The 12007-nt window shown below is 39.0% G+C and overlaps 1 protein-coding gene across 2 annotated transcripts in view; it reads left to right on the top strand.

Annotated features, from left to right (window-relative positions):
- Gfm2 (GTP dependent ribosome recycling factor mitochondrial GFM2) overlaps positions 1-11873 on the top strand; it is a 39079-nt gene extending 27206 nt beyond the window's left edge. For both annotated transcript variants that reach the window (XM_090331827.1, XM_090331828.1), the window contains 7 exons: positions 1443-1632; positions 2622-2698; positions 4267-4405; positions 7082-7261; positions 7533-7648; positions 10540-10722; positions 11653-11873. In XM_090331827.1, coding sequence (XP_090187953.1) covers positions 1443-1632; positions 2622-2698; positions 4267-4405; positions 7082-7261; positions 7533-7648; positions 10540-10722; positions 11653-11781 — 1014 coding nt within the window. In that variant the 3' untranslated portion in view covers positions 11782-11873. The remainder of the gene's footprint in view (positions 1-1442; positions 1633-2621; positions 2699-4266; positions 4406-7081; positions 7262-7532; positions 7649-10539; positions 10723-11652) is intronic.
- Positions 11874-12007: the final 134 nt, after the last annotated feature.

Raw genomic sequence — 12007 nt, 5'->3', positions numbered from 1 at the left:
ACAGACAGTATTTGGCTAATGGCTCCTTCAGGGGAAAAGTTTTTGTTTCTTTTGTTCAGGCTTGCATATAGTAAGGATTGCATAGATTCTCATGGGATGAGTAGATGAAAATACTTGATGCTGTACCTGTTTTTGATGGGTTAAAAAGGACATTTCTTTTTTATGGATTAAATGAAGTGTAGTTCTTTTATTTTTTTAATTTCATATTTGAGTAAACACTTACTTTGAACATTTTAAACTCTCTGTGGCTACATACAAGTTTCAAGATTTTTTTCATATATTTTTTATTGTAATTAATAGAAGAGTTACATTATATTCACCAGATAGAAGGTACATTAATTCACATACATTGATACCCTTTCTCATGTCTTGGTCCACATTTCCCTCCCCCCACCCCCACCCCTCCAAGTTTCAAGATTTTTTAACAAGAAATTTCCGTATTGGAAACTTGAATATTGGCCTTTTAGTACTGAAGTGCCTGTTGCTTGAAGGTACTGGAAAGATCTACAAGTTTGTGTGAATTACGGCTTAGGCAGGACTTTCCTTTTTTTTCATACATTTTTATTGTAACTAATAGAAGGGTTATATTATATTCACCAGATAGAAGGTGCATTACTTCACAAAAGTTTTTCATGTCTTTCTCATGTCTTGGTCCCCATTTCCCTCCCACACCCCGCCCCTCTTGTTTTCTCCCCTTCCTATCCTATTTCAAATAACCAAATATGCATATATACAATATATCAGATAACAAGGTGAAATACAATATGAGATAACCAATGGACAGCAAAAGAGATGAGAGATAACATAGTACATTAAGGACAACAATCACTCATTATAAGGCAGGACTTTCTTTACAGAAATGGGAACTAGCACAGAACTTTGTGCTATTAAGAAATTAAAGGGAATTTATAGTTTAAAAGAAGAGCCAAATTCTGCATCCATGCTTTCAATTTCTGTACAGTCAGGGGTATTCTGATTAGGTAATTTAGTTACTGGATTATTTTCTGTCAAATTATAAAACTTTAAGGTGTTAGAACACCTTAAATAGATTTTTTATTTAATCTGTCTGTTATGTTCGAAAAGTTAGGTAGATGCGTTAGTTTTGCCAAATGAATTTTGAATGTATGTATGCTTCATTGTTAGAATATTTATAGCAGTATTTTGGATAGAGTTCTTATTCTGGTCAGATGAGCAAATGTGCAAAGCTAAAACAAGCTTTCTTCTAAGGAGAAGAAAGTGTCACAACTAAGAATTATCTTGATCTTGATTTAATAGAGTTTTTCATATATGAAGGATATTTTGTCATATTTTAAATGCCATATTTAAATGATTTAAGTATCATTTTAGTATGTTAAATTTTTTAAGTCCAGAAAAGCGTTTTTGGCCTTGAGGTTCTTGGGGAAAGGAAGGTCAGAGGTTTAAGTTGTCTTGTTTGCTTGCAGACTGCTACTGGAGACACTATTGTTGCATCCAAATCCAGCGCCTTAGCTGCAGCTCGTCGAGCTGAAAAGGCGGGAGTAAAGAAGCACAGACAAAACAGTGATGCTGAGAGGCTTTTATTGGCCGGAGTAGAGATTCCAGAACCTGTTTTCTTCTGTACCATCGAGCCCCCATCAATGGCTAAGCAGCCAGGTATAAATAATCATTCTGCTCTGAAAATTTATACAAAATAGTTACCATATATCTTCAAAAATATCTTTATGTGATTGAATTACATTTTAATTGAATTTACTGGTAAGCATTTCTATGGAAGTCTAGTATTTTACTTATATTCTTTTGATTTTATAAATTCTTTTATTTTTCTTATATCTTGACCCTTTTTTCTCATGTCATATTCTTTTTCTTTCTCACTCTTTTTTTTTTTGCTGAGGGGGGGATCATGGGCCTTGAATTTGGCCGGGTGCTGTCCCTGAGCTCTTCAGCTCAAGGCTACTGCCCTACCCCTGGAGCCAAACCCCACTTCTCTTCTCTAGAGGTTAATTGGAGATAAGAGTCTCAGGCCCTTTTATGCCCAGGCTGGCTTTGAACCTTAGATCTCAGCCTCCTGAGTAGCTAGGATTATAGGCATGACCCACTGTGCCCGGCATTTTCCTTACTCTTATTCTTATGGTGTTATCTGTGGGATTCCAAAGATTGTTCTTTGCAGAATACAGTCACGTGATGTTATTGTCCCTTTTGAAGGCCCTTCAATGGCTTCCTAATACCAACTCAGACTTCTTTCCATGGCCTTTAAGACTTTCCATGCAATCCTCATCCCATGTCTCCTTATTTGATGCTACTCCTCATTCTAACTGGCTATTGGACTTCTTGCTGTTTTTCAAAGAGTAGATAATGTCTTACCCTGTATTCCCTCTATCTGAAAATTTTCTGGGGATTTTGCTTATTGGCTTTTTTATTATTTGTGTCTTTTCCTAAGTCATTCCGAGGTGCCTTCCAGGTCACTCACTCCGTCTATAGTAGTCTTCCATCACTATCACATTACTTTGTTTTAAAGGCTACAAAGCATTTATGTCTCGAATTTTCTTTTTCAAAATGTGTCTATATATTCATCTTTTTCACCATTACCGCATAGTGGTGTAGAAAATAGAATATAAAGATAACAGTTGTTGTTTGTCCCTTAGAGTTGGATCATGCATTGAAATGTCTTCAGCGTGAAGATCCCAGTTTAAAAGTGAAGCTAGATCCTGACTCAGGACAAGTATGCACCTTACTTCTTTTTTTTTCCATAGAAAAGATTCCTTTTTCTCATACCATGAACTTCTTTTTTTTTTTTTTAATCTTTTTTATTGTAATTAATAGAAGGGTCACATTATATTTGCCAGATAGAAGGTGCATTACTTCACCAACGTTGATACCCTTTCTCATGTTTTTGTCTCCATTTCCCTCACCCCCTGTCCCCTCCCCTCCCCTCATCTTGTGCACCTTACTTCTTTCTATGATGGTATCTATGTGTATGTATCTAAAACTTGGGTTGTTCCATGCTCCTGAAAGAAAAAGTAATTTAATTTTGATTGATAAAATACATTTCTTTTTTTGCCATTCCTGGGGCTTGAACTCAGGGCCTGGGTACTCTCCTAGAACACTTTCTGCTCAAGTCTGGTGCTCTAACACGTCAGCCACAGCACCACTTCCTGCTTTTTCTATGTATGTGGTGTGGCAAGGAGTCAACCTAGAGCTACGAGAACACTCTACCACTAGACTATGCTCCCATAATATAAATTTCTGACTAATTGTAATGATAGATAATCAAATTTTCCTTAATTCCAATTATAACTAAATTTATGTAGACTACTCCTGAACTTTTTTTTTTTTTTTTGGTTATGGGGTTTAAACACAAGGCCTTTACACCATTCCTGAGAATTTTTGCTCAGGGCTAACACTCTGCTACTTTGAGGTTCTATTTCTGGTTTTCTGCTGGTTAATTGGAGATAAGAATTTCACAGACTTTCCTGCCTGGGCTGGCTTTGAGCAGCAATTCTTAGATTTCAGTCTCCTGAGTAGCTAGGATTATAGGTGTAAGCCACCAGCTCCCAGCTCCCCAACTTTTGCTTTTTTTCTTTCCACCAATCCCAGGGCTTGACCTCAGGGCCTGAGTGCTGTCCTTGGGCTTTCTCAAGGCTAGAGCTCTACCACTTGAGCCACAGCACCACTTCTGCTTTTAACTATGTATGTGGTACTGGACATTGTCCATGCTAGGCAAGCACTCCACCGTAAGCCAGACTCCTGGCCCTCCGTGATGTTTTTTTTTTATTTTCTGTAAAACAGCCTTTTATGAAATTTTGAAATGACCTTCAACTCTTAAGCCTTGAATTCTATACACTAAGGCTAATAAAGGCATCATTTCAGAGAGAGATCTGGAAAGGTGCATTTATGACAAAAGCATAGCTAACTAAGATGGAGTAAGGATGGATTTCAGTCTAACAATGTGGAAAGAAAACGTGTTCTAAAGTAGATATAATCATATAATGCAGTAATGTTAATAAATCTTCAAAACAAAAGACATTAAATACATCCTGCATCTCTGTAGGAATGCAAAGTAGATTTGCAAAAATAAATTCTTTGAGTCCTAATCTTTAATACAAACAAACAAACAAAAAGGGCTGAGAGTGTGGTTTAAGTGGTAGAATGCCTGCCTAAAAAGTACAAGATCTTAATTTCAAACACCAGTACTGATAAAAAAAAACTACTTAAATATATATTAATATCATTTGTTTATGTAATAAATGTCTTTTTTCTTCAATATTTATTTGCTTCCTTTACAACCAGACCATCTTGTGTGGCATGGGGGAGTTACACATTGAGATAATTCATGACCGGATTAAGAGGGAATATGGCCTGGAAACCTATCTGGGGCCTCTCCAGGTGGCATACCGAGAGACCATCCTAAACTCAGTTCATGCCACAGGTAATATAGAACCCATATGACCTGAAAGACTTGAAGAACTTAGTTACATGTTCATAGATTTTTTTTTATTATAATGTATAGAGGGGTTACAGTTATATTCACCAGATAGTAGGTGCATTACTTCTTACACATTGATACCCCTTCTCGTGTTTTTGTTCCCATTTCTCTCCCCCCACACCCTCCCAATCATCTTATTTTCTCCCCTTCTCTTTCCCATTTCAAATAAACAAATAAACATATATACAATATAGCAGGTAACAAAGTCAGATACTATAACAATATGAGATTAACCTAAGGGCAACAAAAGAGAAGAGAAATAACATAGTACATTAAGAACAACAGTCACACAAGATAAAGCTCTTGTTTCCATATCCTAGAGATCCTTTCATTTAGCCTCATCCTATATGGCCTTATGTGTCTAGGTTTTGTTCTATTGTAAATCTCTGCTAGGAGAGCCCAGGGTTTCTACTGATTATGACAAATGAGGGAAGCCATTGAGCCTATGTTCCTTTGAGTCTGGCTTACTTCACTTAATATGATTTTTTCTAAGTCTTTCCATTTCCTTACAGTTAGGGTGATGTCATTCTTTCTGATGGCAGCATAGAATTCCATTGTGTATAAATACCACGTCTTGTTGATCCCAGCATCTACTGAGGGGCATCTGGGTTGGTTCCATATCTTCGCTATGGTAAATAGTGCTGCAGTGATGCTCATAGAATTTAAAATCATAAACAAGGAGTCTATGGAATGTTATGCCATATGAAAAAGTCTATACTTAAAAAGAAAAGAAATAAAGATACTAGAGGCATATCATAAGTACTCAATAACATAAGAGGCCCATCTGCCAGATCTGGTGCATTAACTACCAGGACAATGAAGTATAATAATTTGAGAACTTTGGGGAGTACAGTAGGGGGCCTTAGGCATGTTGAGCAGCAAAGCAAGCTCCAGAACACATAGAATGACACATTTAAAACAAAGCAGATGTAATCTATTACTTAAGGATACATGCAGATAGGATGTAACTAAGAAAAATTATGGGATAGATAAAACTATAGCTGTTTCAGAAGGCTAAATAGTATTAACAATCTCTTTAGAAGTTTTAGACTCTAGGAATATTAATTTAATTTTAGTGGGCTTTTTCTTTTTTTCTTTTTTTTGCAGTCCTGGGGCTTGAGCTCAGGACCTGAGCATTGTCCTTGGGCATTCTCAAGGCTGGAGCCTACTACTTGAGCCATAGCACATTTCCGGATTTTTCTATGTATGTGGTAATAAGGAATCAAACCCGGGTCTCTATGCATACTAGGCAAGCACTCTACCACCAGGCAAAACTCCCAGCCCTTAATTTTAGTTTTTGCACACATTCCCTAAAGAATTTCGTGATATAAAAGTGAGCTCAAAACGAATTTTGAAGAAAAGTAGACTATAATCTATTAATAGCTTTTTTTTTTTTTTTTTAAGTAGTTTGAGATAAGAGTCTCATGGGGACTTTCGTGCACTGGCTGGCTTCAAATTGCAATCCTCAGATCTCAGCCTCCTGGGTAGCTAGGATTACAGGTGTGAGCCGCCAGCATCTGGCTGCATTAATAGCTTTGAATCTAACCATGAATGACTGTGTTCTATGGTCACATACATAAATATAGCATAATTTTGTTTTAGTAAAACATTGGAGATTGGGGCCAGGAGGTTGGCTTAGTGGTGGAGTGCTTGCTTAGTATGCACTAAGACCCATGTTCGATTCCTTGGTACCACATACATAGAAAAAAGCTGGAAGTGGTACTATGGCTCAAGTGGTGGAGCTCTAGCCTTGAGAAAGCCCAAGGACAGTGCTCAGGCCCTGAGCTCAAGCCCAGGACTGGCAAAAAAAAAAAAAAGACCCAGGACTTGCAAAAAAAAATCTCATATATATACATATATATATATATGTATATATATGAGATTTATAACAGCCACTGGTTATTAACAATAGGAACTACTGTTTTTAGCCTTACAATTTTTACTAGGCTTTTAGTCTTACACATTTTACTAGTTTTTAAAAAGGAGATAAATCACAAACTATACATAATGAATGCTAAAAGAACATATACAATTTAATACTTTGTGAACTGGCAAGGTTTTTTAAATACCTCAGTTTTCATTAGCTAGCCTTTTGCATTTTTTCATTGTTACCTGTTTCATCTTTTTATTGTTACTTTTTAAAAAATGTTTATAATTAGAAGAATTTTTGATCACAAAAGACATTTTGCCAAGTTTAAAAGTATATTCTAGTGGTAGAGTGCTTGCCTAGCATGCACAAAGACCTGGGTTCAATTCCTTAGTACCACACATATAGAAAAAAGCTGGAAGTGGTGCTGCGGCTCAAGTGGTAGAGCTCTAGCCTTGAGAAAGTCCAAGGACAGTGCTCAGGCCCTGAGCTCAAGCCCAGGACTGGCAAAAAAAAAAAAAAAAAAGTATAATCTTCATGTTGCTTGCCTTCCACTTTATAACAGAAACAATGTGAGGCTCAGAGCAGGCTTTTAACACTAATAAACATGAGACACATTGTACTTAGCATCAATATTAGTATTCCACTTTATCCTCTATAAGACATTGAGTCTATTTCAGTTTTGTTTATTGCCATGCTTCAACCCCTTTCCAAAACAATGCTCTGAGCTACCATAATCAATATGTTTTCAGATACTTTAGATAGAACATTAGGAGACAAGCGGCATCTTGTTACTGTAGAGCTGGAGACAAGGCCAACGGAAGCACCATCTGTGGTGCCAGTAATTGAGTATGCTGAGAGCATCAGCAAAGACCTTCTGAAGGCCTCCCAGGAGGCTATTGAAAGTGGAATCCACAGTGCATGCCTTCAAGGTAAGGTCCTCAATTAAGAGCAAGCATAGTTTCCCACATGAGTATTTGCTCATTCTCTTCTGCTCTGTGTGTGTGCTGGGAATTTGAACCCAGGACCTCCTGCCTGCTAAGCATTTACTCTGCTACTCAGCTATACCCTCAACCAACTAGTCATTCCATGTGTTGTAGATTACCTCAATCTTCTAATGTTTTCTCCTTATTATCTTGTACTTCTCTTTACTGTTCACTACATGTTGAATCCCAATAGAGTTGTTTCCCCCGCCTTGCACAGGACCATTGCTTGGATCCCCAGTTCAAGATCTGGCAATTACTTTACATTCACTGACAGTGCATCCTGGAACCTCCACAACTATGGTTTCTGCCTGTGTCTCACGATGTGTACAAAAGGTATAGAACCCAATCTTCTGCTTTTAGGCAACTGTGCTGTACATAGCACCACTGAGCGCCCAGGCAGCTATACTCATGGAGCCTTATGTCCCTGCTTCCTCAGTCTTATAACCAGCTAAAGTTCTTATCACATAGGAGCTTTACCTTCTTAACCAGAAGGTTTCTGTCTGAAAGAGGATTTTAAAAAATACTGGTCACACCCATTACTATTAAAGGCAGATTTCCTTAGTGGCATCCATGTTCTCATCCCAGATGGAGTCATTAAAGGAGAGCCTGATAGATTTGAGTAAATGATCTGAAGTTAGAGCCAGGCACAGTGGCTCACACCTGTAATCCTAGCTACTCAGAAGGCTGAGTTCAAAGCCAGCCTAAGGTCTGGGACTCTTATCTCCAATTAACCACTAGAAAACCGGAAATGGTACTGTGGCTCCAGGTATAAGGTGGTAGCCTTGAGCTGAAGAACTCAGAGGCAACACCCAGGACCAGAGGTAGGGTAGTAGCCTTGAGCTGAAGAGCTCAGGGACAGTGCCCAAGCCCAGAATTCAAGCCCCGATTAAAAAAAAAAAAATTTAAAAAAGATGTGACGTTAGCTTGGCCCTCAGCTGTAATCTAAGGGATATTAAAGATATAATGTTGGTTCCAGTTTTAGAGTTCATTTTTATTCAAATAAGATTGCTTTCATTAAGAAATTGGGTAAAAAAAAAAGTGGGGTCTCTGTAGAAAAACTTAAGGAGTTTGAGGGCTGGGAGTTTGACCTAATGGTAGAGTGTTTGCCTAGCATGCATGAAGATCTAGGTTTGATTCCTTGGTACCACATACATAGAAAAAGCCAGAGTTGTGCTGTGGCTCAAGTGGTAGCGCTCTATCCTTGAGAAAACCCAAGGACAGTGCTCAGGTCCTGAGCTCAAGCCCAGGACTGGCAGGGAAAAAAGGAGTTTGAATTTGTTCTGAAAACAGTAGAGAATATAAAGTCTTTGTTTGTTTGTTTGTTACATCAGCCCTAGGGCTTGAACTCTGGGCTTGGGCACTGTCCTTGGACTTTCTCATAGACTTTCATACCTGGACTTTTCATGCCAGACTGGCTTTGAACCATGATCCTCAGATCTCAGCCTCCTAAGTAGCTAGGATTATAGGCATGAGCCACCAGTCTCTGGTAAGAGGGCAAGAGAATAAAGTTTTTGTCATTGTTGATGTTTTTGTTGCAGGGCTTGAACTCTGGGTTTGGACACTGTCCTTAGCTCTTCAGCTCAAGGCTACTTGCTTTACCACTTGAACCACAGCCCCATTTCCCTTTTCTAGTAATTAATCAGAGATAAGAATCTCATAGATTTTGTTTTGTTTTGTCTTTTGTCAGTCTTGGGGCTTGAACTCTGGGCCTGGGTGCTGTCTCTGAGCTCTTCTGTTCAAGGCCACCACCCTACCCCTGGAGCCACAGCACCACTTCTGGTTTTCTAGTGGTTAATTGGAGATAATAGTCTCTCAGACTTTAGTTACTGAGCTGGCTTTGAACCTTGATCCTCAGATCTCAGCCTCCTGAGTAGCAGGGATTACAGGGGTGAGCCACCAGTGCAAGAGAATAAGTTTTAAAAATTGAAATACAGAGTTTAGGGGTGCTGAGAGTAAGGAACATATAGTGTAGGACAAGAAGCAGGTGTCTAACTTAGGAGGGCAGCAATAGAGATGGGAATCTTTACTCCAGCAAGGGAGCCAAAGACTGCCGAAACCATTAGCAGAAATAAAAAAGCAAGGAAATGTTTGGACAAAAAAATAGTGAGCTTAGTGTAGGGTGTGTTGGGAGATATGGGGTGTTCAGACACTACTGTGTAGCAAACCCATGGAGAATAAGACTGGACCCTCAGAGACTGTGGTTGGGGAGTATTGTTGGGGAAGCCATAAGGAAGGTGCCTCAGAAGCTCTGAAGTCAGGCAGTATTTTTAAGGAAAAGATGAAGAGAAAAGAACCTATTTGGTTCTCACAGTCCTCTACCTCAGTTCTCAAGAAACTGCGATTATAGGCATGTATTACCACTCCCATCTCTTCCCTGTACTTTTTTTTTCCTGCCAGTCCCAGGGCTTAAACTCAGGGCCTGAGTGCTGTCTCTAAGCTTTTGCGCTCAGAGCTAGTACTTTACCAATTGAACCACAACTCTACTTCCAGCTTTTTTGGTGCTTAATTGGAGATAGAGTCCCTTGGACTTTCATGCCCCAGCTGACTTTGAACCATGATCCTCAGATCTTAGCCTCCTGAGTAGCTAGGATTATAGGTGGATAGGACTGGCATCCAGCTGTTCCTTTACATGCATGTTTTCTTAGGCTTTGAAGTCAAATGTTATGCAAGGAAAGGTTATTTCAAATAGGAAATATGCTTCTAGGCCCAGGAGTTTGGCCTAGTGGTAGAGTGCTTGCCTAGCATTCACGAAGACCCTGGTTTAATTCTCGGTACCACGCATATATTTTTTTTTAAAAAAGGGCAGAAGTGGTGATGTGGCTCAAGTGGTAAAGCTCTAGCTTTAAGAAATCCCCAAGCACAGTGCTCAGGCCCTGAGTTCAAGCCAGGACTGGCCAAAAAAGAAAAGAAAAAAAAAAAAAACGAAAGAAAACATGCTTCTACTCTATTGTGTTGAATATTTTCATTGTTTTTTAAGGCTCTCCTTCATTTTCCTCCTTGGTCACCCTCTTGGGTATATGGCTAGTAAGTGTAAGTAAATATTAAGATTCTTCTAACAAGGTATGATCTCAAAGAGATAGTAAAGGCAGAGCTGGAGTATGTGTAGTACTTCACTTTTTCTAAATCTTATTTTAACTGGAATCAAATAATCTAATATTTTATTTAATTGGAATTTGTTTCCAGTTAGTGAAAGAGAGGCTAACAGTATTTCTTAATCTGCTTAGGCTCTAAAGAAAGCTGACAAGCAAGTATTAGAACCTCTGATGAATCTGGAGGTTACAGTGACTAGAGATCACCTGAGCCCCGTCCTGGCAGACCTGGCACAACGAAGAGGCAACATCCGGGAAATCCAGTCTCGCCAGGACAACAGAGTTGTTATTGGATTTGTTCCCTTAGCAGAAATTATGGTAGGTACTTTGCAGTTGAAGTATGTTGTTGTTTTTTTTTTTTTTTTGTAATGAACTTCTGTTGTTAATTTAAAGAGGACACTCTCTGTTTAAAATTATTGTACTTTGTACAACTACATAGTAATAATAGTAGTAGTGCAATTCCATAAGTCAATAGTAGCTGTCCAGTCCCATCGGTGGGGTTATGCATATCCTTCTTCCTGACCATCGTCACTCCTTTCATTCTCCATTTCCTCCTCCCATCCTTACTCTTCAGTTAGGTAGCTCAGTTTTTTTCATAATGATGAAGACAGTGACTTCATTTCTTCACCCTTCTTCCTGTGTAGTCCCTTTTACCTCCCTCCCAGCAACACGTGTTTCTACTTCTGATACTCATTTTGATAAATAGTTCATTGGTTGTTTGAGGAGTTACACCTGAGCATACTACATTCTTTTGAACATAAGGAAGTAAGCATACCAAGTAAAAGTAAGTGGGCACTAACACCTACCTGAAGGCCACAGCGCTTTGATTTAGAGAATGCATGCTAAGTTCCAACCACCGGGAATGGAGAAGATTTCACATTGAAACTCGGGAATGCAGGCCTTTCAGCACTTGAGAGTTTTTTCCAGGCCAATGGTCACAAAACTTGAGGCAGAATTCCCTCACACCTGTCTCTGCTCGTGGACAGGCACAGAAGCATCGGCAGAAAAGTGGGGGTAGAGGAGTCATCTTACAAGTGACAGGGCCTCAGAACATGTCTGCAGCATTCCTGCATTTCACTGTAGTGTCCACAACATTTTTATAGCCACTTTCTCCTGAAAAGGTAGTGAAGCCATCTGCCTGAAGTAAGCCTCAACCTCACTACTGCCACTACCTCTCCAAAAATAATCACTAGCATGAGAAACTTAAGGCTTAAAGTTGATGCAATAACTGAAATTATCTTGTTTTAGGGTTATTCAACTGTGCTTCGCACACTAACATCAGGCTCAGCAACTTTTGCTTTAGAATTGTCTTCCTATCAAGCCATGAGTCCTCAAGACCAAAGTACACTGCTCAGCCAGAAAACTGGTTCCACCTAAGTGCTGTCTGTTTGGGAACAGGAAAAAGCTCAGGAGCTTCGCCCACCCGCTTCATGTTCACTCTCAGTTCAGAGCTGGTTTTGTGTTTATTTACCATCTTAACACTTTCAGAGAATTATGAAAAGACACAACTTAAACTGTTAATGGCACTGGAGCTGCCCATTCTAGAAAATGATAAAGTAGGTGCTTTGTTTATAGTAAACACACCTGAAGTTGTCCCTATGAA

This window comes from Megascapheus bottae, chromosome 4, assembly GCF_031878675.1.
Source record: "Megascapheus bottae isolate mThoBot1 chromosome 4, mThoBot2.hap1, whole genome shotgun sequence".
NCBI classification, from domain to species: Eukaryota; Metazoa; Chordata; class Mammalia; order Rodentia; family Geomyidae; genus Megascapheus; species Megascapheus bottae.
The sequence above is the reverse complement of the archived record's forward strand: the minus strand, read 5'-3'. Positions and strand labels throughout refer to the sequence as shown.